General features: G+C 38.8%; 1 protein-coding gene across 4 annotated transcripts in view; it reads left to right on the top strand.

The window, feature by feature from the left end:
* Nucleotides 1-27,900, top strand: part of Alms1 (ALMS1 centrosome and basal body associated protein) — a 144,503-nt gene that overhangs the window by 48,845 nt on the left and 67,758 nt on the right. For all 4 annotated transcript variants that reach the window (XM_069988979.1, XM_069988980.1, XM_069988982.1 and 1 more), the window contains 3 exons: nt 1,577-6,361; nt 9,082-9,215; nt 14,621-16,404. In XM_069988979.1, the coding sequence (XP_069845080.1) occupies nt 1,577-6,361; nt 9,082-9,215; nt 14,621-16,404 (6,703 nt within the window). The remainder of the gene's footprint in view (nt 1-1,576; nt 6,362-9,081; nt 9,216-14,620; nt 16,405-27,900) is intronic.

A 27,900-nucleotide genomic window follows, 5' to 3' on the forward strand; every position in this document is an offset into this window, starting at 1 on the left:
TACATCAGTGGACAAAAATATAACTCCTGTTCCTTCTTAGTTTACAATACAGTCTGCAGTTGTTTTTTGCTTTGAATTTTTAAAAGCGTTCTTTTTTTTTACCCTATAATTTAATCCTCAAACTTCATTTTATTTTGAGCTAGCATTTTGAAGCTCACCCATAGTTTTAGAGAAGGGCAGTCAGTTGTAATGAGAAGACTTTGGAATTTAGTGCTAGCATTAAAGGAATGTGCTCATTTTTGTTGCTTACTCTGTATCCCTAGGAAAAAAAAAGATCTTTCTTACTTAGACCTATGTGGTCCAAGGATCAATAGCATTGGACATTATTAGAGAACTTGTAAAAAGCTCCAGTCTTCCTGAATCAGTATATGCAAGTAACCAAGATAACTACATTGAGAAGCATCATATAGTAGTTATCTTGGGTGGTGTAAACTCAAGTTTCCTTGTATGTAAAGAACACATAATGCTTGCTACATAGTAACCATCTTAGTAACATCTAACATGCAGTATATTCTATGCATGAATTTGTTGTGTGACTCCTTGTGCTAGCTTATAGGCATTGTAACATAGGGTTTATTAGCAGTTTATTGCTATATCCTATGTCTAGAGCCGTGCCTGGCCTATAGTAAACATTTTTTTTAGTGAGTACAACTTGTCAGACCCTGTGAGTACAACTTATCAGACTCTGTCATTTGTGTTGCAGCTGTTTATTTACATTGTTATTTAGAACTATTTTCATTTATATGTGTATGAGAGTGAAAAGCTGGGGGACATTTTTGTTGTCATAGAAAGTTCCATTGAGTTTTGCTGCGTTGACATCCACATTTCCTTTCTACCCTCCTTGAACTCATATTTCTGGATTATGATTCAAAACTGCCAACAGCTTCTCAGCCTAACCTTTAAAGCCTTTTATAGTTTTGTATACTTAAGAACTGTATTATACAAGAAGAGTCAGTCAAGTCACTACATGCACAGCATCTACTTGATCCTGTTGGTAACCTTTTGAGAGTTGAGGGTAAGAAGAATCCTTGGAAATTAGCTGATGGATCTTTGCTGTGATATATATAATAAAGATGTCTGTCTTGGACAAGAGTATTCTGTCTTCTGTCAGCAATCATGAAATAACAGGTCAACTGTTGGCTTGTGAGGAGGATGAAATTAAACCCTAGAACCAACAACCTTTTCATATCTCATTGGAAACTCTTTAAAAATCCAGACTCTAACACCTGTGTATATATACTTTATAAGTGGATATTCTGTTTATTTTAAAGCACTTAATGTATTTGTTTAATTTGCTTTACAGTTTATGTCTTCATATATATATTTGTCTCCTTTCCTGATTATTTCCATAGGGTTGATTTATAAACACTTAATGGCCCTTGGTAGCCAAGCTTGTTTTTTTTTTTCCCAGTGAAAATAAAGGTATTAAGAATTGAATATATATGTATATGTATATATACACATATATCTATGTATATATGTGTGTATGTGTGTGTGTGTGTGTGTATATATATATATTTATATATATATATATATACACACACACACACACACATACAAATCTCTCTTTCTTTAGGAGATACTACTGAAGGAGGCAAAGCTGAAATTACTGAATCTAAGTTGGAATCAGTTATCACTACCACTCCTGGAGATTCAGACCTTGGATCTCATTTATCTATGTCCTTTGAGGAATTATCTCGGTTGGCTGCAAGTTCTTCTCAAGAGTGCACTATTGGTCAACACATTGATACTCTTAGTCAGAAAGCTGTGACAGATAGTCATTTAACTGAAGAGAATCTGAAAGTCTCAGATATTTATGAGCCAGTTGACCAGAACACTGAGATAACAACAGTACCTACAACTGCTTACTTAGATAAGCAGAGGGGTGGTAATTTATACCAGGAGGGTTTACCAGAAGATTATCTAATTGGTCAGCCACTGACATCTGATGACCAAAAGTCTGGGATACCAACAGTGTCCTCTGTTCCCTACTCACCTAGAGATCAGCCTGGTATTTTCTACCAGCCAGTTGAGCCAAAAGTTCACTTACCTGAAGAGACTCTAAAAACTTCAGCTCCTCTTGGTCCTGCTGACCAGAAGACTGGGATATCACTTTCAACTAAAAATTCCTACTCACAAAGAAAATACCAAGAGAGCTTGCCAGTTAGTCACCCAACTGATTGGCCACTGACAACTTCAGCAGCTACAAAATCACCTGACCACATGACTGGTATACCAGGTGTAACCTTTGCTTCCTGCTCACAAAGAGAGAAACCTGGTCTTTTATACCAGCAGCCTCTGCCAGGTAGTAACCTACCTGGAGAGACTCTGAAAGTTTCAGCCACTTTTATTCCAGCTGTCCAGAGGACTGGCATACCAACAGTAACCCCTACCTCCTATTCTCAAAGTGATAAGCCTGATACTTTCTACCAGCGGTCTCTGCTAGGTAGCCATCTACCTGAACAGACTGTGGAAGGTTCACTCCCTCTTACTCCAGCTGACCAGACAACTGGCATACCAACTGTAAGTGCTGTTTATTTACAGAGAGATTGGTCTGATATTTTCTTTGAACAGTCTCGATTAGGGAGTCACCTACCTGAAGATACTCAGAAAGCTTCTGTTACCCGTAGGCCAGCTGACCAGAAGAGTGGCATACCAATTGTAACTTCTGTTCCCTACTCATACAGAGAGGAACCTGATAAGTCCTTCCAACAAGTGTTGCCAGAGAGTCATTTAAATGAGGAATCTCTGAAAACCTCAGGTATTATTGGGTCTGATGACAAGAAGACCAGGATACCTATAGTATCTTCTGCTTTATACTCAAATGGAGAAAAGTCTCATGTTTTTTATCATCAGGCCTTGTCAAAAAGTCATCCAACTGAAGAGTTGCGGAAAGTTTCAGTTAGTCCTAGACCAGGTGACCAAAAGATTGGTATGCCATCAGAATTGTCTAGTTCCTACTCTCATAGAGAGAAGCCTAGTATTTTTTTCCAACATACGCTGCCAGGGAATCATCTGCTTCAAGAAGCTCTGAAAGTTGCATCTGATTCTGGATCAGCTGACCAGAATTCGGGGATACGAGCAGTACCCTCTAGGCCTAGTGTCATCTATCAACAGGAGTTGCCAGATAGTCATCAAGTAGAAAAGTCTTTAAAAGTTGTAGTTGTTCCAGGACCAGATGGTCAGAAGTCTGGAATATCAATAGTATCTTCTACTCCCTACTCACAGAGAGAGAAGCCTGTCATTTTCTACCAACACACCCTTCCAGATAGAATTGTAGAGGCTAACAAAATTTTATCTGTTTCTGGATCAGCTAATCAAATACCTGGTGTATCAATAACACCCTCTACTTCCTACTTATATAAAGAGAAGTCTGGTATTTTCTATGAGAAGAGGTTGTCACAGAGTCATCTAACTGAAGCAACTCTGAACATTTCAGGTGTATCTGGAACAAGAGACCAGAAAACAGAGACACCAATACCTTCTGCTTCCTATTTACAGAGAGAGAAGCCTGGTATTTTTTACCAGCAGGCTGTACCAGGTAGTCCTATACCTAGAGAGTCTCTGAAAGTTTCAGTTGTTCCTGGTCCAGCTGACCAGAATACTGGAACACCGATACTTGGTAAGGAGTCCATTATTTTCTATCAACATGCTTTGCCAGGTAGCCCTGTAACTAATGGAGCTTTGAAAGTTTCAGCTATTTCTAGACAGGCTAAACAGAAGATAGGGACACCCGTAGGACCTTCAGATTCCTACCTACTTGGAGAAAAGTCCATTTTCTACCAAGAGGGCTTGCAAGAGAGTCATTTACATAAAGATCCTTTGAAAGTTTTAGTTTTTCCCGAAGAAGTTGACCAGAAGCCTGGGATACCTCCTGTAACCTCTTCATCCTACTCAAGTCAACAGAAAACTATTGTTTCTTACCAACAGGAATTGCCAGGTAGTAATCAGACTGAAAAGAATATGAATGTTTCAGTTGTTCCTGGACCAACTGACCAAAAGTCTAGGATATCAACAGTACCGTCTGGAATTTCTTTACAATATTTGCCAGATCATAGTGAAGAAGTTTTGAAAGTTTTAGGTGTTTTTAGACCTGCTGAACAGAATACTGGAATACAAGTAGTAACCTCTACTCCTTACTCACATAGAGAGAAGCCCATTATTTCTTACCAGCAAGAGTTGCCAGATATTACTACAGAAGCATTGAAAGTTATAGGTGTTCCTAGACTTGCTGATGACATGTCTGGGATATACATAGTACCTTCTTCTGGCTACTCACAGAAAGAGGAACCTGTTATCTCTTACCAGCCAGAGGTACCATCTCTCACTGAAGGAACTTTGAAAACAGGGGTTTCTGGACCTAAAGAGCTGAAGACTGGTATACAACTAATGACCGCTAGTCCCTACTCTCATACAGAGAAGCCCAGTGGTTTTTCTCAGCAGGAATTGCCAAAAATTAGTAAAGAAGCTGCTGATGCTTTGGTTTTTCCTGAAGCAAGTGACCCCAATATTGGAGTACCAACAGTACCTGTAAGTTACTACTCACACATAGAGAAGCCCATTGTTCTCTCTCAACCAGGGTTACCAGCCAGCCATCTCACTGAAGAGGCTCCGAAAGTTTCAGCAGTTTCTGTATCAGCAGAACAGAAGAAACCAACAGGACCTTCTAGCTTCTCTCAGAGAGAGAATCCCAGTGATTTTTACCAACAGACCTTGCCAGATGGTGATCTAACTGAAGGGTCTCTGAAGTCTTCAACAGCTCCTGGACCAACTGAGCAGAATAGGAGTCCTACAGTACCAAGTTCCTACTCTCATAAAGAGAAACTCAAGATTTCAACTGCAAATCTACTGGATGACCAGAAGACTGAGTTACCAACAGCTACCCATAGTTCCTACTTACAGAGAGAGAAGCCCAAGGTTTCAACTGTGATTGGATCAGATGACCAGAAGACTCCGTTGGCAGTTTTTCGTAGCTTCTATTCTCAAAAAGTAAAGCCTGGCATTTTCTTTCAACAGCAGTTGCCACATAAAGAACAAAGTAAAAATATTTCAACTGTCCCCGAACCAACTGATGTAAAAACTGGGATACCAATACCTTTACCTAGTTCTCATTTACACCAAGAGAAAGCTAGTGTTATTTCTTTACAGGAATTGTCAGACAGACATTTACCTGAAGATGTGCTAAAGGTTTCAACAGCTCCTGAGCCAGTGGACCAGAAAACGGTGTTGCCAACAGCTTCTTCCAGTTCCTTTTCACATAAAGAAAAAGGGAATAGTTTCTATCAGAAGGATTTGCCAGATAGACATCAAACTGAAAATTCTCTGAAGGGCTCAAGTGGTCTTGGGAAAGCTGAACAAATTACTGGATTACCTACAGTTTCCTCTGGTACTTACTCACATGACAAGAAACAAGAACTTGTATCAGAACATGTCCAAAGACTAGCAGATAATTTGAATTCTGACTCCAATGTCAGCTCAAATAATATGCTTTTAAATTCTGAAACTGATGATGGAGTTATAGTAAGTAAGCCAGAATCTCAGAGCTTTGGAGATGTTGTCTCTGAGGAAATCCGGGATTCAGACAACGGTTCCAAAACGCTTAAAGAAATTCGGACTCTCTTAATGGAGGCAGAAAATATAGCTCTGAAACGATGCAATTTTTCTGCCCCCCTTGTCCCTTTCAGAGATGTTAATGATATTCCATTTGTACAATCGAAGAAGATGGTTTGCTTCAAAGAACCCTCCAAAACTGATGTAACTAATAATGAATTATTGCAGAGACAAACATTTACAGAGGAAAGCCCAAGTATCAGATGTATACAGAAGGATATTGGCACACAGACAAATTTGAAATTCCAGAGAGGCATTGGAAATTGGGAGTTTATTAGTTCAACTACACTTAGAAGTCCTCTACAGGAAGCAGAAAGCAAACCCAGAGTGACATTGGATGGACCTTTTAGGCAGTATGAAGCAGCCAGATCTATGATGAGGTCTGAACCTGAAGGCTATAATGGAACCATTGGGAATAAGATTATTATACCTATGATGACTATCATAAAAAATGATTCAAGTAGTGATGTAAGTGATGGAAATGGTTCCTGCTCATGGGACAGTAATTTACCAGAGTCTTTGGAATCAGTTTCTGATGTTGTTCTAAACTTTCTTCCATGTGTTTCACCAAAGACAAGCATAACAGATAGCAGAGAGGAAGAGTGTGTGTCAGACAGTGAGGATGGTTATGATAGTGTAGACTCACTGGCTGCACATGTGAAAAACCTTCTGCAGTGTGAATCCTCATTGAATCACGCCAGACAAATACTTAAAAATGCAGAGGAAGAGGAAAGTCGGGTACGAGCACAAGGTAAGAACTGATCATTTGTGATAGGCACACTTTGGTTTATAAACATTGTGGTTGATAATTTGTTTAAAATAAAGATATTCCTTATTTTTCTGTAGAATTTTTGATTGCTTAACATTTTCCACCAGCAATCCAGAAAAAAAAAATTTAACAAATGAGGTAGCTAATTATAGCATTAATAACACTAATTTGAATCTATGGTCTTAAGAAAAGTGGATTCTGATGTCAGATAGGAAGTAAGAAAGTAGATTGGGCTTCCAAGTTCCTAAAGGTGTTATGTTTCCCCAGTCCTTCCATTGTAGTTTGTTTGTTTGTTTGTTTGTTTGTTTGTTTATTGTCAGTCATGGACTTGAACTCTGGGCCTGGGTGCTGTCCCCCTCAGCTCTTCAGCTCAAGGCTAGCACTCTGTTACTTGAGCCACAGTGCTACTTCAGTTTTTAGTGGTTTATTGGAGATAAGAGTCATGGACTTTCGTGCCCAGGTTGGCTTTGAACCTCGATCCTCAGATCTCAGCCTCCTGAGTAGCTAGGATTATAGGTATGAGTTACCAGCACCTGGCTGTATGTTTATTTTTGAAGCAGAAAAAGTCTGCAGTTTACTTTGCTATGCATTATTTTGTGTCCTAAAATTATATATATTTATTTTATTTTCTTTGCTAATAAAATTCTTGGAGCTGATCTTAGACATGAAAAATAAAGACTAAGGTATTTTATAGTATAGAATGGGTAAGGGATTTAAAAGAATTCATTTGGAAATACCATTAATTTTATTAATAGGTTCTCTTAAAAGGGAAGGAAATAGCTGGGTATCATTGGCTCACTCAGGTAATCCTAGCTATTCAGGAGGCTGAAATCTGAGGATTATATGGTTCAAAGCCAGCCTAGGCAGGAAAGTCCTTGAGGCTTTTATCTCTAGTTAAACACCAAGAAGATGGAAGTGGAGCTATAACTCAAGTGGTAGAGTGCTAGCCTTGAGCACAAAAGCTCCATGTGCCCAGGCCTTGAATTCAAGCCCCAGGACTGGCACAAAAAAAAAAAAAAAAAAAACCCCAAACAAAAAACTTAAGCAAACAAGAAAGCAACAACTTTTAAGACATGTTGTTGGAAGGGTAATTAATAAGTAATTCAGAAACTTGGGAATATTTGAGGTTAATTGTCTACACTCTTTCTTTTGGTTGGTTGTGGGGCTTGAACTCTGGGCTTTGAACAATGTTCCTGCATTCTTCAGCTCAAGGCAAGTACTCTACCACTTGGGCCACAGCACTACGTCCAGTTTTCTGGTGGCTAATTGGAGATGAGTCTCATTTTAAAAGAAGGGTGGGAAACGTTTGGTTCACAGACCATATAAGGCCATCTAAATCATTTGCTCTGGCTCTGCCATTTGGTTAGGTTCTGTCAAGGCCAACAGTAGGTGGCTTCAGTGACTCTCAGAGTTTTTTTATTTTTATTTTTGGTCGGTCATGGGGCTTCAACTCTGGGCCTGGGCGCTGTCCTTACGCTCTTCAGCTCAAGGTGAGCGCTCCACCGCTTGAGCCACAGTGCCACTTCCGGTTTTCTAGTGGTTTATTGGAGATAAGAGTCTCATGGTCTTTCCTGCCTGGGCTGGTTCTGAACCATGATCCTCAGATCCCAGCCTCCTGAGTAGCTAGGATTACAGGCATGAGCCACCGGCGCCCGGCTCTCAGAGTTTTTTGTAAAGCAAAATTCAGTAAATCTTAGGCTTACAAATATCAAAATGGCCCTTGACAAAAAAAAGAGAAACTTACCTTCCATTTTAAAATATCAGCTTTGGCAAAGGCACTGATGACACACGCCTGTTATTCTGTCTCCTCAGGATACTGATCTGAGGATCACAATTCAAAGCCAGCTCTGAGAGAAAAGTCCCTGAGACTCTTAATGTCCAATTAACCAGTAAAAAGCTAGAAGTAGAGATGTGGCACAGATGACAGAGTGCCAGCTTTGAGTAAAAAAGCCAAGTTAGAGTGTTAGGATGTGTCTAGGCCTTAGTATTAGTACCCACTCCCAAAAGCTAGTTTTCATACAAGTGACAGTAACTGTCAATGACAGTAAAAAGAGGTTGAATTCTTAGAGACTCGCTTGATTGTAATGAAGGTTGAGATAAAACTGACTGAATACTTTTATTTAATGTGAGCTTTTTGAATCTGTGGTATTTTTGAATCTGTGAATCTTTTTTACTCTGTAACTTAGAAAATCAAACTTTTGGGCTAAGCATAGTGGTACATACCTATAATCCATAGCATCATTGGAGAAGGCAAGGCAAGAGGATTACCTTCAAGAGACTGTGTAGCTTAGACCACATCTCAAAAAAATCATACCTTTCTGTGAAATCATCCTTCAAGAATTTTGTCCTGGGGCTGGGAAGGTGGCTCAGTGGTAGAGCGCTTGCCTTGCATGCATGAGGCCCTGGGTTCGATTCCTCAGCACCACATAAGCAAAAAGAAAAAAAAAGCCGGAAGTGGTGCTGTGGCTCAAGTGGTAGAGCGCTAGCCTTGAGCTGAAGAACTGAGGGACAGCGCCCAGGCCCAGAGTTCAGGCCCCACGACCGGACCAAAAAAAAAAAAACAAAAAAGAATTTTGTCCTGTCATTGAGGGCACATTGGGATAGCTACTAAGTTGTATATGTTGATTTTCTTTGCTAGCATAATTATTGAAAAATGATTACTTTTACATTGTAGCTCAAGTGTTTCTATGCTTTCTCTCTAGCCTGGAAGCTAAAGTTGAATTTAGCACATGATTATGGATACCCCATTTCAGAATTAAATGAAGATGACAGAAGGAAAGTAGAAGAGATCAAAGCAAAGTTGTTTTGTGAAGGGAGAACAACCGACTTCTCAGAGGTATAAAGAAATCTAATAATGAAAGCCAAATGTAAAAGAAAGGGAGATGGAAATTGGATCTCTTACTTGATTTCTTATGATTCTAACTGCTGATGATTTTGGATCTTGGGCTAAAATGTTAGGAGTCTTAATTCTTCCAAGGTTAAGATTTAAGGATTAGATTCTGGAAATGTTTATTGCAAATTCATCTAGAGAGAAAAATATAACTTATAAAAATAAGAATTTATTTACTTGTATGCTTGCAGGCTCCCGTGGCTCATGCCTGTAATACTAGCTCCCCAGGAGGCTGAGATCTAAGGATTGTGATTCTAAGTTAGCCTTGGCAGAAAAGTCCATGAGTCTTAGACTACTCAGAAAAAGCTGGAAGTGGTGCTGTGGTTCAAGTGGTTAGATCACTAGCCTTGAGCAAAAGAGCTCAGGGACAGTGCCTAGGCTTAGTTAAAGCCCTAGGAATGATGCACACACACACACAAGCACATACACACATTTTCCTGGGTGTCCCCTGCCCCCTTTGGGGTTTTCCCTCAGGGTCCTTGCATTCTCACTTGATTTTTTTTGCTCCTGGGTGGTACTCTGCCATTTGAACAACAACTCCAGTTCTAGTTTTTTGCTTGTTAATTTGTGATGAATCTCTTGGATTAGTCTTCTGCCTTGGCTGGCTCTGAACCTCAGTCTTCAAATCTCAGCCTCCTATGTAGCTAAGGTTATAGGTGGGTGCCACAGACATCTGCCCATTCTTAGTTTTTCTTATAGTTAACATGAAATGAAAGTGAAGGGGCTAGAAAGGTGGCTTGATGGTAGAGCGCTTGCCTTGCATGCCTGAGGCCCTGGGTTCGATTCCTCTGCACCACATAAGCAAAAAGAAAAAAGCCGTAAGTGGTGCTGTGACTCAAGTGGTAGAGCGCTAGCCTTGAGCTGAAGAGCTGAGGGACAGCGCCCAGGCCCAGAGTTCAGGCCCCATGACCGAACCCCCCACCCCCCAAAAAAAGAAAGTGAAGCCTAGCTAGTTTCATTCATTCATTTACACACACACACACACACACACACACACACACACACACACACACACACACACACACACACACACACACACACACATCCATATATGTATATATTTATACTTTCTCTGTTTAAGAACAGTTATGTAAACTGAGTGTGGTGTGGTGATGTGTACCTGTTATCCCAGCTATACAAGAAGTATAAATAGAAGAACAACATTCAGACTGGGCCAGATATGTACATAACAGCTTTTTAAAAAAAGCAAAAGCAAACAAAAAATCCACAGAATTAAAGCAGAAATGAAAGAAGTTGGAGATGTGGCTCAAGTGGTAGTGTACCTGCCTAGCAAACATAAGACCTGAGTTCAGTACCGCCAAGTACTTTCAACTGTTTTCTTGGGGGGAGGGGTTGGTCCTGGGGGTTGAACTCTGGGCTTGGCTCTGTTCTGTTTTTTTTTTTTTTTTTTTTTTTTGTCTCAAGGTTTGTACTCTATCACTTGATCTACAGCTCCACTTCTAGCTTTTTGGTGGTTAACTGGAGATAGGAGTCTTATGAATGGTGATCATCACATATCAGTCCCCTGAGTAGCTAGGTTTACAGGCTATGAGCCACTGGTGGCTGGCAGTTTCCCTTTTTTCTTTCAGTCCTGTGACTTGAACTCAGAGCTTGGGTACTGTGAGTTTTTTTGCTCAAAGCTAGCATTCTACCACTTGAGCCTCAGTCTTCATATATATACTTGAGCGACAACTCTACTTCTGGTTTTTTGTTTGGGCTGGCTTTGAACTGCAGTCAGCACCTGGCAAGTGAGAACTTTCTAAAGCTAGTTAATGTGTATTTTTTTTTTTTTGTCATGTTCCCATCATTGTTTTCTAGGAAGCCTTGATTTCTTTTTAGCAGAAACTGTTTAGATACTAAGATCTTGGTGTGATGTGATCTTATGAGGTCATTTCCTTTATGTCCTCTTAGTAGATAGTATGTATGAATGTAATTAAACACACACATATATACACACATTCTCCCTCTTCTCTTCTCCTTCCTTTTCTGTTTCCCCCTCTCCAGATGATAAATAAGTACTCAGAGTTACTCTGTTTTCTTTGAGATCACACCGACTCCCACATTGTCACGTTGAGGCCAAGCTTCCAACACTCTTGGTGGATACACATTGTTATTTTATTATTCCTATTAGCAATGTATAAGTGACCCACTATTATTCCACATCTTCACCAACATTGATATTATCATTATTTTTCATATTAGCTATCCTGGCAGGTACATGGGTGATACCACATTTGGGTTTTAATTTATATATATTTGTTAGTGATTTTACACTTTGCTTCTTTATATCCTTATTTTGCATTGATTTTTATCCTGTTTAATTATCTATGCTTTGCCTATTTCCTATTTAGATTGCCATTTTCTTCCACTGTTGTATATTTAGTCTGTTTGCAGTGGTGAGGTTTGAATTTTGAGCCTCACATATGTTAGGGAAGCACTCTGTGACACTCTTATTTCCATTTAACCACAAAAAAGCCAGAAAGTGGAACTGTGCAGTCCTTGAAGAGAAAGATTAGTGATCTTGTCCAGGCCCTGAGTTCAAGCCTTAGGACCATCACACATAAACACAATGAAAATCAAGTCATGGGCTCCTGAGATGTGTTACTTCATTTTATCCTGTTTTTTTTTGTGTGTGTGTCCTCCCACCCCCACCCCCGCCCCTGACGGGGGGAGGGAGGTTGGTTGTGGGGCTTGAACTCTGTCTTGGGTGCTGTCCCTCTGTGCTCTTTAGCTCAAGATGAGTGTTCTACCACTTGAGCCACAGCACCACTTCCAATTTTCTGGTGGTTAATTGGAGGCAAGAGTCTCACGGACTTTTCTGCCTGGGCTGGCTTTGAACCGTGATCCTCAGATCTCAGCCTCCTGAGTAGCTTGGATTACAGGCATGGGCCACCGTCGCCTGGCTCTTCATTCTAGTTTTACAAGAAGAGAAGTCTAGGCTTCTGATTTGGCTTTTGTTTAGTATTGGTATAGGTAAGACTACAATTTTTTCAGGATTAGTTGTATAAAGATTAAAGGCTTTCTGTCTTATTTTGTTATTATTAGCATGTATATAATGCAAATGGGCTTCTTTGTGATAATTGTATAGCTGTGTATAATATACTCTACCAAGTTCATCCCCTCTATTATATTCCTTTATCCTCTCTCTCTTGCCCTCAAAAAGTATTTGGTGAATTTTCTTTTTTCTTTTTTGTTGTGCTGGTCCTGGGGCTTGAACTCAGGGCTTCAGTTCCTGAGCTTTTTTCTTTAAGGCTAGCAATCTGCCACTTGAGCCATAGTTTCATTTCTGGCGCTTTTTTTGAGGGGGGAAGGGATGCTTAATTGGAGATGAGAGTCTCATGGACTTTCTTGCCCAGGCTGGCTTTGAACTGTGATCCTCAATTCTTCAGCTTTCTGAGTAGCTAGGATTATAGGCATGAGCCACTAGTGCCTGACTTATTTTTTCCTTTTTTAATCTTTTAAGTTGTACAAGGGGATTTCAATTTTATTTTGCTTTCTTTGTGTGTTTAAAAAACTTGAGGGTTAGCCAGGTGCTGGTGGCTCATGCCTGTAATCCTAGCTACTCAGGAGGCTGAGATCTGAGGATCACAGTTCAAAGCCAGCCCCGACAGGAAAGTCTGGAGACTCTTGCCTCCAATTAACCACTAGAAAAATGGAAGTTGTGCAGTGACTGAAGTGGTGGTACAGTGTTAGCTTTGAGCTGAAGAGTGCAGGGACAGCGCCCAGGCCCAAAGTTCAAGACTGATGACTGACAAACAACAACAACAACAAAAACAACCTTGGGGGTTGGCTGGTTGCAGGTGGCTCATGCCTTAATCCTATAGTTCCTCAGGAGGTTGAGATCTGAGGACCCCAGATCAAAACTAGCCTGGGCAGGGAAGTCCATGAGACACTTATCTCCAGTTATCCACCAAAAAGCCAGAAGTAGAGCTGTAGCTCAAATGCTAGAGCAATAGCCTTGAGTTAAAAAATAATAATAAAAGCCTAATCCCTGAATTCAAGCACTAGGACATGCACTAAAAGAAAAAGAAAAAAGAAAACAATAACAAACCTTGAGGATCTACTTCATGCCTTTAATATCTTGTCATTTGTTCTGCCTCGCCCATACAGTTCTCCTTTTATAGCTCATACCTTTACTGTTCTTCATTGTTGTTGTTTTAAAACCTAGTTTTTGTTAGAGATTTGGCTGTGCCTATTGTTCCTGTGTTTGCTGGACTCTTCAACTTTGGATATTTGAGATGAAAAGAAAATCCAGAGGTGTCATCACCATATCATTCTCCAAGTTCTAAAATCTGTAGCCAGTCTTCTTGCCTTCTCTATATGTTCTGTATTGGTTTCCTCTGTAATGACCAGAAGATTTAGTTTTATATAGGAAGACTAGGAAAAACTATATCTTCATCAAGTGAAAAATAGATAAAAGTTTAAAATTTTTGTATGAAATAAAATTTCTATATCATCAAATAGAATGCTAAAGTATAACACACTTAGAGATAAAATACAGAAACTTCAGTGAAATTTTGTATTTATGGTAGCCTTGAGCACTGACTCCACGCCCTAGGAAAAGGCACTAATTATTTTTCCTGTTTTGGGGGAATAAAACAGTGGGTTGTAGATTAAGCCTCTGCAGTAGAGAGCCAAAAATAAATAGAAATTAGTTTTGAATGGCTCAAATAAAGCAGAATTCTCTTTATGTCCTAGTCTAGGCTTGAAAAGTGAGCTCTGTTCCTTGAAATCATCCAAAGGCCCATGTTGGCTGGACAACTAAACTATCCGTAATTACCCATGACTCCATGGTTGTTCTTGGCATCAGCATTTTCAGGTGACAAGAGTAATTGTGATGGATCATAATGAAGCCCATTATTCTGTAAATTAAAAAAACATTAAAAGGAGTAAACTGGTAGTACAGGTGGTAGGAGGAGAACATGGAGGACAAGAATTGGACTTTAAGGACAAGAAGCTGAAGCTAACTATTAACGATTTTTGCTCCTATTCTATTAGACTAAAGTTGGTCATATGATCACAATTAGCCTCAAAAGAAGAAAATATATACAATTTCGTAGCTATGGCCAACAAAAGTTTGGTGAGTTAACTAAATAGAAGAAAGTTAAAACTGTGCTGGAGGACAATAATAGTTTTTGTTCTGATACTTTGCTAGAAAATTGTAGAACTTTACTAAATGGTTTTAGTAGTTAGTAGAGTGTAATTGTCATTTCTTGCTGTTTTTGACCTGCCATAGGTGAATAAATGATCTTCATGGTCAGATTTTAGCACGAATAGAGAACTGATTTGTGTAGTATAACTGTTTGAACTACTTTAGGTAAAAATCTATTTGTATCTTCTTGGGTTTACAGAGTCCACGAGGAATAGGATGTCCACCTGAGTCTGTATGCAGTCACATTATTATTGAGAGCCATGAAAAAGGATGTTTCAGGACTGTGTCTACTCAACCACCACAAGTGAACAGCCACCCTTGTGTTTCTAGATCTGTTGAACCCTCAGAAGTGATAAGAGGACGACGGAGCCCAGCACCCTGGAGAAACAGACACATCAACTTTTCTAAATCACTAGATCAGAACAACCCCCATCTCAAAGTTTGGAATTCCTTGCAGTTACAAAGTCATCCCCCTTTTCAAAACCTTATGCATGATGACTTCAAAATTAGCAAGAGTTTTGGAATGCCATTCCGTGAAAACATAGATCCTTGGTTGTCAGAGATAGAACCTGCTTTTGTGCCACCTAAGGAAGTGGATTTTCATTCTTCACCACAAATACTGCCCTCAGAACCCATGAAACAGTTTACTACTTCCATCACTTTTTCATCTCACCGACATTCTAAATGCATTTCAGATTCCTCTGTTTTTAAGGTTGGTGTTACTCAAGGTAGCCAGTATACTGGAACACCTGTGGGGGTATTTAATTCACATGTCATTGAAGAGCAAATTTCTCCTAGAGATCTTAAACAGAAAGCCTCTTCCCCTTCATCAATTAAAAAACTTAGTTATTTACCAGATAGAGAAATGACTATTTTAGCAGAAGGGAGTAGGCAAAGCCAAACATTACCTGTTGATTCTGAGCATTCTCACCAAGAAGAAAAACTCTTAGAAAGATCAGGTTTTAAAGTCAGTCATTCTGAGCCCAGAAATGGTACCAATTCCAAGGAAGTTCAGCTTTCTGATAACAATACTCTAATTAGCATGGACAGACCGAGTTCCTCATTAGGAGTAAAAGAGAAGAATGTAATTATAACTCCAGATCTTCCTTCGCACATTTTTCTTGAACAACGAGAGCTCTTTGAACAAAGTAAATCTCCACATACAGATCACTCTGTGAGAAAACACCATTCTCCCCCTTGTCTAAACCTTCCTCCTTGCATTTTTCTTGAACAAAAAGAACTCTATGAACAAAGCAAAGTCCCACATGTAGATCATGAGATGAGAGAAAGCCATACTCCCCTTCCTCAATGTCAGGATTCTGTAGCTTCAGACCTTCATTCTCCTATTTGTTTTGAACACCATCAGAGCAAAGCCCCAGGTGTAGATGCCCACCATTTCCTTTTTTCGCAAGGTCAGGATTGTGTGGTAGAAAAGACTCAACATAGACCTAACTCACCCATTTCTAATTTGATAAATGTTGAAGCCAAGTTCAATAATGTGATATCCCAGTCGGCCCCCGATTACTGTCAATTAGAAACATCTGCATCTACTCCACCATCAAATAGAAAAGCACTTTCATGTATTCGTATAACTCTTTGTCCCAAGACTCCTTCCAAGTTGGATAGTGGAACCTTAGATAAAAGGTTTCACCTATTGGATCCTGCTTCTAAAACAAGGATGAATAGTGAGTTTAATCGTGACCTACAATATAAATCTTCGGAATCATTGGAACCAACCTCCAAATTATTGACCAGTAAACCTCTAGCACAGGATCAAGAATATGTAGGTTTTCTAGGACCTAAAACTCCTCCGGACTTGCAAGCTGTACAATCTCCTTTTCCAGATAGTAAGACTATTATTCAGGACTTGAAAAACTTACCTTCTCAGAATAGCCAGATAGTTACCTCAAGGCAAACACAAGTGAACATTTCAGATTTGGAAGGATATTCCAAACCAGAGGAGACTCCGGTATCAGCAGATGGGTGAGTCTCTTTGTGATAACCAGCAAGCTGATGAAATTTGTGAAGGGTTTAAATATTTAAGCAAATGTAAGTGCTTGGGGAAAATGCAGTTCAGTTTTTCTTAAGGGAGGTTATATCTGCTAATATGCAGAAGTCTTTCAAGAAATATGTAAATAAGAGCATATGAAGGTACTATATGCTGTCAAAGGCCTTTTTCCAAGATAATAGCAAGTGTTGTAAGGAACTGAATTACTGTATAAACTTTGATCATTCAATGGTACTAATGATTCACTAATTGATTTTATGTTGGAAATGTCCTGAAGATCTCCTTTGAAGGGTTGCATGTTGTCTTAGTTGTGTCTTCACGTCACTGTGACCAAATATCTGACAACGTAAGGGAAGAAAGACTTATTATGGCTCTTGGTTTTTAGAGGGTTCAGTCCATGGTTGCTTGACCCTATGGACTTATGTACATCATCATAGCTACTGGAGCATGTGGTAGAAGAGGGTTAATCTCCTAAGTATTTTTTAATCCAGTCAAGTTGAACTCGCCATTACATGTGTGTGCATGCTTTTTGTGTGTGTGTATCTCTCCTGCTTTCTCTCCCTCTTAATTTTATTTCATAATTTTTCTAAAATGTTTAGTATTTATAAGGAAGACAAAGGCAGCTTTATAGTGGGGAATCCTGGCAGATAACTACTTTAGCCATATGTTAATTTAGCATCACTAGTATCACTAATGCATATCATCATAATTTCTCTCTGATATGCCCACCTCAAATTGTGTTACAGGGAATGAAACCAAACTTAGCAATAAATGTATTAAAACTGATCTTATTTAGGCTACTTTTAACACTTTGTTATTTAATGACAAAGTTTAATGAGTTTTATTGTGGCTAGTTGTTTGTATCTTATGGTTTAAAAAGCAACATACCACAGTGAAAATAACTCTGGACTTGGAAAGGGCAAAAATTCTTATATCTGCTATGGTAGTTGATGGCCATAAAACTTAAATATCCTATTTCATTTAGTCTACATGACAATCCTGTGAAGTTAGTGCTAATATTTCTGTTTATTCACTAGGAAACTGAAATTGACATGGGCTACTTGTACTAAGTGAGTCTGTAAGAAAAAAAGGGATAATTCAATGTTTAATCAAAGCAAAAACTTGCTTTCTTATATAATACTACTATCTCTCTCACAATTATGAACACTACTGACATTTTTAGCCACAATCTTGGACAACTTACTAAATCTCATACTCCTGTGTGAGAATGGTGCAAGGAAAATGAACATCAGTCTTGTTTCAGGATTAAAAATGGTAGGAGACTCTAGAACGCAGTGTTGATTATTTTTAAAATGTTTAAAAATTAGAAAGTCAACAAATTTTGTACAATATTGAAATCTTTCAAAGTTTAAATGCCAACTTACTGGAACTGAATTCCTCAAAAACTGATAAAGCAGCCAGGTGCTGATGAGTCACATCTGTTATCATAGCTATTCAGGAGGCTGAGATTCCAAGAATTGCAGTTCAAAGCCAGACTGGGCAGAAAAGTCAGTGAGACTCTAAAATAGCTAGAGAAAAGCCAGGATGGAATATGTATAGTTCAGATAGTTGAGAGACAAGCAAGGTGTACAAGCACATGGCCCTGAGTTCAAATCCAGGTACCAAGAAAATAAGAAAAAATAAAAAAAATCAGATAAAGTTAGGAATGAAAAGAAAATAATAGATGATTATAAAAATTATAAAAATGAACCTAATAGCAATGCCATTTGCTTAGAATGTATTAAATGCCAGGCATGATGAATACTTACATTACTTTATATTTAGTATAATCATTGGGAATAGATAGGATTGCCTCAATTTTAGGTATTTTTTAAAACATAAGACATAATAAGTGTTTTTAGATCACACATGGCCATTTCATGGATTTGAACCTGGGTTTGTCAGACTGTGTATGTATAGTTCTACTTTTTGAGGACCTTCTATACTGGTTTCTGTAGTGGCTGGATTAAATTTATATCAACAAGTATAAGGGTTCCCCCCCACACCCTTTTTTTTTTTTTTGGGTCCGGTCGTGGGCCCTGAACTCTGGGCCTGGGCGCTGTCCCTCAGCTCTTCAGCTCTTCAGCTCAAGGCTAGTGCTTTACCACTTGAGCCACTTCCGGATTTTTTCTTTTTGCTTATGTGGTGCTTATGTGGTGCTGAGGAATCAAACCCAGGGCCTCATGCATGCAAGGCAAGCGCTCTACCACTGAACCACCTTCACAGCCCCCCCCCCCCCTTTTTTTTTTTTTTTGCTGGTGTTAGGGCTTGAACTCAGGGCCTAGGTACTGTTGCTGAGCTTTTTGTTCAGGTTAGCACTTCACCACTTGAGCCACAGCTTCACTTGAGGCTTTTTTTGGTAATTATTTGGAGATAAGAATCTCATGGGCTTTCCTGCTTGCTGGCATTGATATATAGGTCCTCAGATCTCAGTCTTCTAGATATATCCCTAGGATTACAGGCATGAGCCTCCAGCTCCCAGTTTGAGTTTCATTTTTAAAGGTCTAGTAAAATTTTGTAGTGAATCCATCCATTCTTGGGATTTCTTTGTTGGGAAACTTACTGCTTCAGTGTCTATAATTATTAGGTATCTGCGTAAGTTGTTTATATCTTCTTAGTTCAAGTTTGGTAGGTCATATGGTCATCTGTATCTAGAAATCTACATTGTTTTCTAGATTTTTTTAGTTCATTAAAAATGTCTTTCTGATAATCTGGATCTCATTGTTGTCTGTTGTAACATCACCCATTTCCTCTCTAATTTAATTTAATTTTATTTGTGAACATACTGTACAGAGGAGTTACAATTACATGGGCAGGATAATGCATACATTTCTTTTTTTTTTTTTTTTGGGTCCGGTTGTGGGGCCTGAACTCTGGGCCTGGGCGCTGTCCCTCAGCTCTTCAGCTCAAGGCTAGCACTCCACCACTTGAGCCACAGCACAACCTCCGGCTTTTTTCCTTTTGCTTATATGGTGCTGAGGAATCGAACCCAGGGCCTCATGCATGCAAGGCAAGCGCTCTACCACTGAGCCACCTTCCCAGCCCAATGCATACATTTCTTACCAAGCATTGCAGCCTCCTCCTTTGTTTACCCTTCACATCCCTTCCCAGCCTCCCCCCTAATTTCATTAACTTTGTTCTCTTGATTCTTCTAACTAGGAATTAGACAATCTGTTCATAACTTCTTTTATTCTTTGTGTGTTGTGATTTTTTTTAGGATTCCATTTTATTAATTTCTGTCCTGATCTTTATCTTTTCAACCTACCAATTTTTAATTTGGTTGTTTTTGTTTTCCTATGAGGTGCATCTGCTGGATTATCTGTTTGAGATCTTTTTTTTTTTTTAATATAGGTGCTTATTGCTATAAACTTGCCTCTTAGAACTGCCTTTGTTTTATCTGGCAGGTTCTGGTATGTTGTATTTTTGTTTTCATTTGATTCTAGGAATTTTATAATTGCCTTCCAGATTTATTCAATATTGGTTATTTAAAAGTATATCATTCATAGACTGGGCATTGGTGGGTCATACACCTGAAATCCTAGCTACTGAAGAGGCTGAGATCTCATCATGGTTTGAAGCCATGGGCAAGAAAAGTATATTGAACTCTTATCTCCAATTAGCCAGCAAAAACCCCCAGAAGCAGAGCTCTGGCTCAAGTGGTAGAATGCTAGCCTTGAGTGAAAAAGCTGAGAGATAATGTTTAGACTAGGCCCTGAGTTCAAGCCCCGGTACTGGTGTATACACACAAATGTATAGTGTTCAATCTCCCTGTGTTTGTATACTTGTCTTAGATAACAACTTCAGTTTTTTTTGTATTAACAAATACAAATTCTCTTCATCTCCATTTATTTCTCTTCTCACTAAACTCACATCCCAAATGATCTTTTTTACATTGCTGTCATTCATTGTTTAAAATTATATGCTAATTGTTCAAAAGAGTTTTACATTTCACAATGCATATACATGCTTTAATCAAACAGATCCTCTTATGCAATTTCTTCATCTCCTGACCTTGTTATTCAATAGCATTCAATGGATTTCATTCTGCTATTTTCGTTTTTTTTTTTTGTCGGTCATGGGGCTTGAACTCTGGGCTTGGGCGCTGTCCCTCAGCTCAAGGCGAGCACTCTACCACTTGAGCTACAGCGCCACTTCCGGTTTTCTAGTGGTTTATTGGAGATAGGAGTCTCACGGTCTTTCCTGCCTGGGCTGGCTTTGAACCACAATTCTCAGATCTCAGCCTCCTGAGTAGCTAGGATTACAGGCGTGAGCCACCGGCGCCCGGCTCTGCTATTTTCATTTCAGATGATGTATTTTGATATTTTTGTATGCTTGTCTCTGAAGCTTGAATTCATGGTCTGGGTGCGCCCCTTAGCTTTTTTACTCAAGATTAGTGCTGGACTCTTTGAGCCAAAGCTCCATTCTGGCATGTTGGTCATTTATTGTAAATAGCGGTTTTACAGGCTTTCCTGCCTGGACTGGGTTTGAACTTCACTCCTTAGATCTCAGACTCCTAAGTAGCTAGGATTGCAGATTATTGGCACCCAGCTATTTGATATTTTTCACCCTCTTAACATCTGCAGTCCCTGCAAATAGTCCCACAATTACAAACATATTCTCTCTTTATGTGTATCTATGCGTGTTTGTATGTATATGTAAGTTTGCATGTATGTTTTATCTTTTAGACCTAGTATTCACATAGGAGAGAAAACATGTGACTTGTGTCCTGAACCTTGCTTACTTTCCTTAACATGATGAGAATTGCATCTATTTTCCTGAAAACCGAATTTTTTCTTTTTTTTTCTTTTTCTTTTCTTTTCTTTTTTTCTTTGGGTCTGGTCATGGGGCCTGAACTCTGGGCCTGGGTGCTGTCCCTCAGCTCTTCAGCTCAAGGCTAGCGCTTTACCACTTGAGCCACAGCGCCACTTCCGGCTTTTTTCTTTTTGCTTATGTGGTACTGAGGAATCGAACCCAGGGCCTCACGCATGCAAGGCAAGCGCTCTACCACTGAGCCACCTTCCCAGCCCCGAATTTTTTCTTTATGGCTAAAAATTATTCCATTTTGTGTGTGTGTTGGTGGTGGTGGGGTGCTATTTTGGGCTGTGTCCACAGCTTAGATACTGTGAAAAGTGCTGCAATAAATGGGTATGCATGTGCCTGTATTATATCTTGACTTACATTTCTTTGGATATATGCCCAAGACTGATATCACTAGATCACATAGTAGTTCTGTTTAGTTTTCTAAAAAACCTCCATACTGATTTCCATAGTGGCTAATAACAAAGATTTCTTTTTTCCTGAATTGTTTCCTGCATTTGCTGTATGTGTTGCTTATGAAAGTCATTTTGACTGGAATGACATGAGATTTCAGTATTGTTTTTGATACAGATTTCTTTAAGGCTAAGGATGTTGAACATTGCTTCATGTGTTTACTGACCATTTGTAGTTTGGAGAGGTGTCTGTTCAGTTTATTGGTTTAAATGTCAATTGTGTTGTTGATTCCTGGTGAGTTTAGTTTTTTGAGCTCCCTGTATAGTCTGGTTATTATTCCCTTTTGATGTATAGCAAAAATTTTCTGTCTTTTCAGTCCAGTGACTACAGAAGCTTTTCAGTTTGATGCAATCCCATTTGTCAGTCTTTGCTTTTCTTTGCTGAGCAATTCAGCAAATTCAGTTCTGTTCAGGAAGTTACTACCAATAAGTTGTATTTTGTGTTCTTGTAGTAGTTTCAAAGGCTCAGGTCTTACATTAAAATACTTAATCCACTTTGATTTGATATTAGAACAGGATAAGAGATAGAAATCTAGTTTCAGTCTTATGAATGTGTATATGTAGTTTTCTCAGTACCATTTATTGAAGAGGCTATCTTTACTCAAATGTACATTTGGCACATAGATGTTAGCAATGGATACTTCTTGATGGATTGTTCTCTTTATTACTATGAAATGGCCTTCTTTATCTCTTCTGACTGATTTTGATTTGGTGGGTTTTTTTTCTTTTTGGGTGGTTAATTGGAGGTAAGAGTCTCACAGAGTTTTCTGCCTGGGCTGGCCTTTGAGTCATGATCCTTGGATCTTAGACTCCTGAGTAGCTATGATTATAGGTGTGAGCCACTAGTGCCTGGCTTAAGCTGCTTGTCTTTATAGGCAACAAATTGTTGGCTTATGCTTTTAAGCCAGCTTGCCAGTTTATGTCTTATGATTGGAGAATCAAGACCATTGATGTTCAGTGTTACTATTGGAAAGTATGTATAGTGACTTCTGCATTTGTTTTTATAGTGTTTTGTTTTTCCCCTTCATTTGTTTATCTACTGATCTTGTGGAATTTGTTTTCTAAAATATTTTCATGGATATATTTATTATTTCTCTTCTGTGTGTAAAACATTTTTGTCTTCAGTTCTGGGTTAGTGGTTATAAATTAATTTACTTCATTGAAATAGTTTGTCATTCAGTTATGAATAATCTACTCTGCTGAGTGGATTAGTCTACATTGGCATCTGTTTTCTTTTAGTGCTTGAAGTATATCATTCCATGTCCTTTTAAAGTTTCTGGTGAAAAATATCCTGTTATTCTGATGGGTTACCATTGTACATGACTTGGTGCTTCCCTCTTTTAGCTTTCCATACTTTATCCTTAATCTTTTACCTATGATGTGTTTTGGAGTGTTTTTTTTTAAATCTGGTCTGTTGGTGTCCTAAAAGCTTCCTGTAATTGTGTGGCTCTTTCTTCAAGATTTGGGAATTTTTTTCCTATTTTGTATATGTTTTCTCTCCATTGAGCTTGTATCTCTTTTCTTTATTCTATGCTCATAATTCTTAGTTTTGATATCTTAGTTGTTTCCTAGAGGTTTCATTGTATTTCTTAATTTTTCCTCCCTATTTGTTCATTTGACTTTTCTAACATTACTACCATGTCCAGGTGGTCTGATGTTCTGTCTTCAGTTCAATCTTCTCTGCTAGAGAGATTTCCTTCTTTTTAATTGACTTATTTTCAGAATTTCAATTTATTTTTCAGGATTTCTTTATTGGATTTCTCTTTTGCATATCCAACATTGTTTTTTTTTTTAAATTAGGTTTTATTAGCTCCTTTTTTTAATTTAATTTAATTATATTTGTGAACATACTGTAGAGAGGAGTTACAATTACATGGGCAGGATAATGCGTACATTTCTTACCAAGCATTGCAGCCTCCTCCTTTGTTTACCCTTCACATCCCTTCCCAGCCTCCCCCCTCCCCCCCCAATCCCAATCCCCCCATCCCCCCCCTTCCCCCCCCACCGATGTTGTAAAGCTCGTTTTGGATATGACAACTTGTACTTCTCATTGTTGCAACAGGTCCACCTGTATCCTTAAACAACTGGTTTTTCCCCATCTCCTCCACAAGTTATACTGACATCAAATATAGTGAAAGCAGGGGTTATACTGTGGGAGAGGGACATACAAAGCAACAAAGAGATAATCTTGTAAGTGCGTTAGAAACACATGCATGAAAGAAAAAAACATTAAAATACATATCTAAGGGTTCATTTTCCTGACATCACATTATCTGACCTTTTCCGCTTGACTCATACATATACTAGATATTACAAATAAGGGAAACCAGCTCCTTAAGCTGTTTGTATTCATGTGCCCACGTGCATATGTGTGTGTGTGTGGGGGTGTGGTATGTGTTGGGCTTGAACTCAGGGCTTGGCTACTCATACCTAAGCTTTTTTTGCTCAAGGCTAGCATACTACCTCTTGAGCGACAGCTCTACTTAAGACTTTTTAGAAGTTTATTGGAGCTAAAGACCTCTTGAGCGACAGCTCTACTTAAGACTTTTTAGAAGTTTATTGGAGCTAAAGACTTCTTGAGCGACAGCTCTACTTAAGACTTTTTAGAAGTTTATTGGAGATAAAGAGTCTCATGTATTTTCCTGCCTAGTCTGGAAACCACAGTCTTCCTATCTGGAAACCACAATCTTCCTGAGTATCTAGGATTAGTGAGCCACCAGCACCCAGCTTTGTATCATCTTTTATTTATCTTTTTATACATGTCTTGTTTTATTTTGTTTACCATTCTTATGATCATGCTTTTTAATTCTTTAGGCTTTTTTACTGTTCATTATTGGTAATGTCTTTTGTTGACCTTTGGAGATATCATGTTGGCTTGTTTTTTTCATATTTGTGTTTCTGTGTTGAGATTTATACATCCTAGAATACTTTGCTCTTTAAGTTTTTAATTACCTATAGTCTTGCATCTAAAGTGTTTTTTAGTGCTTGGGAAGGAATTTGTTGTGGGAGGGATAGTGTAGTTTTTGTTCTCCAGACAAGGGGGATAGCTCAGTATATAGATTTTTGCCCATCTGCCCATGTGCTCAGGGCATGGAGCTGGTCCTCCACCACCACTCCTATAGATCCTATAGATGAGAAATAGCTAGCATATCTTGTATTTTCTTATGTATAGATTGATATTATATGTAAATTAAGAGTGGACTGGTCAAGGATCAGTTATCCCCTTTTGTGCTATTTCTATCTTAGGCTTCCTTTCTTTGTTTACTGGAAGCCATTGTTGATGGCACAGTGCTCTTTATTTAGTCTGTGGGTCAACTGCCCCACAGGTCTACCTGTTTGTGTCTCCTGTGGCACACATGGCACCTTTCAAAATTTCTCCCTAATGTGCCTGATAGTGGGATGAACTAGTGATTGCGCTGAGTTCTTAATAGTTTTGGAGAACTGAGGCACTCAGTTTCTCTGTTCTCTGAGAGTCTCAGTTCTTTCAGATTCCATGTAGCAGTTCATCCTTCTATAGAAAGATTATATTCAAGGTTATTGTATGTGACTGAAGTCTTGTGCTTGCCAAGTTTTTAGACCTCAACCCAAATCCATGTGTCCCATGTTATCTATTTGCTTCCACATGCTAAATAAAGAGAAACAATAAAGGGCAAAGAAAGACTACACAGGCACGTTCCTACCCCCACCCCCCTGCAACTCCTGCAGCACTTCAGGATATCTTTAGCTATCTTTAGAGGTACTGACACTGGTTTCAAGCTAAATAGAATTTAGGGTAGGAGATAGATAAAACTGCAAGCTCATAATGACTTTAAAGTCCTTTCATGATTCTGAAGGAAGGGTCTCAGGATCTTCATTTTTTTGGAGTACCCTTTTCTTGTCTGATTTTCTCATAATTCCTGCTGCATAAGTTTTTGATTCTTCAATGATTACTATGAACCCTTCAGCTATTTGGAATTCAGCTTTTTAATTTCTCCATCCTTATTGTCTTAGAATATATGCTATGTAGCTAGCAAGATCAATAGAAAACCCACCGATTGGGAGAAGATCTTTACTAGCCATACAACGGACAAGGGTCTCATATCTAAAATATACTTGGAACTCAAAAAATTAAACCACCCAACAACAAATCCTCAAAGAAACAACTGCCCAATAAATAAGTGGGCGAAAGACTTAAAGAGAAGCTTCTCTGAAGAAGAAAGAAGGATGGCCAATAGACACATGAAGAAATGTTCAACATCCCTAGCCATAAAAGAAATGCAAATCAAAACAACATTGAGATATCACCTCACTCCAGTTAGAACAGCAAAAATCAAGAACTCTAACAACAACAGATGCTGGAGGGGATGTGGACAGAAAGGAACCTTACTTCATTGTTGGTGGGAATGTAAACTTGTTCAACCACTTTGGAAAGCAGTATGGAGGTTCCTCAAAAGACTTCACATAGGGGCTGGGAAGGTGGCTCAGTGGTAGAGTGCTTGCCTTGCATGCAAGAGGCCCTGGGTTCAATTCCTCAGCACCACATAAGCAGAAAAAGCCAGAAGTGGCACTGTGGCTCAAGTGGTAGAGTGCTAGCCTTGAGCTGAAGAGCTGAGGGACAGCACCCAGGCCCAGAGCTCAGGCCCCATGACTGGCAAAAAAAAAAAAAAAAAAAGACTTCACATAGATCTCCCCTATGATCCAGCAATCCCACTTTTGGGCATTTACCCAAATGTTTACAAACAAGACCACACTAAAGTTACCAGCACAACTATGTTTATTGCAGCATTATTTACCATAGCTAAGATATGGAACCAACCCAGATGCCCCTCAGTAGACGAATGGATCAAGAAAATGTGGTATATATACACAATGGAATTCTATGCCTCCATCAGAAAGAATGACATTTCCCCATTTGTTAGGAAATGGAAAGGTTTGGAAAAAATTATATTAAGTGAAGCAAGCCAGGCCCAAAGAAGCATAGGTCCCATGGTTTCCCTTATTTGCAATATCTAGTATAGGTATGAGTCAAGCGGAAAAGGTCAGATAATGTGATGTTAGGAAAACGAACCCTTAAATATGTATTTTAATGTTTTCGTTTCTTTCATGCATGTGTTTCTAAGGCATTTATAAGATTATTTCTTTGTTGCTTTGTATGTCCCTCCCCCACAGTGTAACCCCCGCTTTCACTATATTTGATGTCAGTATAACATGTGGAGGAGATGGGGACAAACAAGTCGTTTAAGGATTCAGGTGGACCTGTTGCAACAATGAGAAGTACAAAATGTCATGTCAAAACCAACTTTACAATGTCGGTGTGGGGGGGGGTATAATTGGGTGGGGGGAGGGGGGAGGCTGGGAAGGGAGGTGAAGGGTAAACAAAGGAGGAGGCTGCAATGCTTGGTAAGAAATGTATGCATTATCCTGCCCATGTAATTGTAGCCCCTCTGTACAGTATGTTCTCAAATAAAATAAAATAAAATTAAAAAAAAAAGAATATATGCTATGTATTTGCTCCAGTTACACTTTTTCAATGGAAATCTATTTCTTAAGCATTGTAAGATTTGTAAATAATTTTACTATTTCTAACCCAGCCCCTTTCTTGATGGTGGTCCTTTTGGCTTAAAAAATATTTTTATTGTTACTATTAATGTTGTACAGAGGGGCTACCATTTCATAAGTCAGGCAATAAATACATTTCTTTTTTTTTGGATAGTGTTAACCCTTCTTTTGACTTTTGATTGAGAATCTGATGGGTGTTTAGTTCCTTGCCTTTGAACTTCTCCCTCAGGGATTAAGTATTTAGCCTCTTCTCTCAGGAAACTTCAAATATAGCAATTTTATTCTTTTATTTTGGTAAATGTAGTTTTTAGACAGAAGAGCTAGTTTGTGTTAGAACTGTTGCCATGTAATGGAACATAGACTCATTTTCAGAAATAGCCATTGATAGGCACTGCTGGCTGACACCTGTAATCTTAACTAAGGAGACTGAGACTGAGAGGATTGTGGTTCTAAGCTGGCAGGAACAGAAAAGGAAAAAGCTGGGTTGGAGATGTGGCTTAAGTGGTAGCTTAAGTGCCAGCTGTGAACAAGAAAGCCAAGACCCTGAGTTCAAGTCCTGGTACTGGTATAAATTAATTACTAATTTGTTAATTAAAAATAAAGTTTCTTACAGCCTTCCCCCAGCTTATCCAGTGTTAACAGCTTACATTTTCTTACAATTTC

The sequence above is a fragment of the Dipodomys merriami genome, unplaced genomic scaffold (genome assembly GCF_024711535.1).
Source record: "Dipodomys merriami isolate MVZ:Mamm:240054 unplaced genomic scaffold, mDipMer1.0.p SCAF_37, whole genome shotgun sequence".
Taxonomy (NCBI): domain Eukaryota; kingdom Metazoa; phylum Chordata; class Mammalia; order Rodentia; family Heteromyidae; genus Dipodomys; species Dipodomys merriami.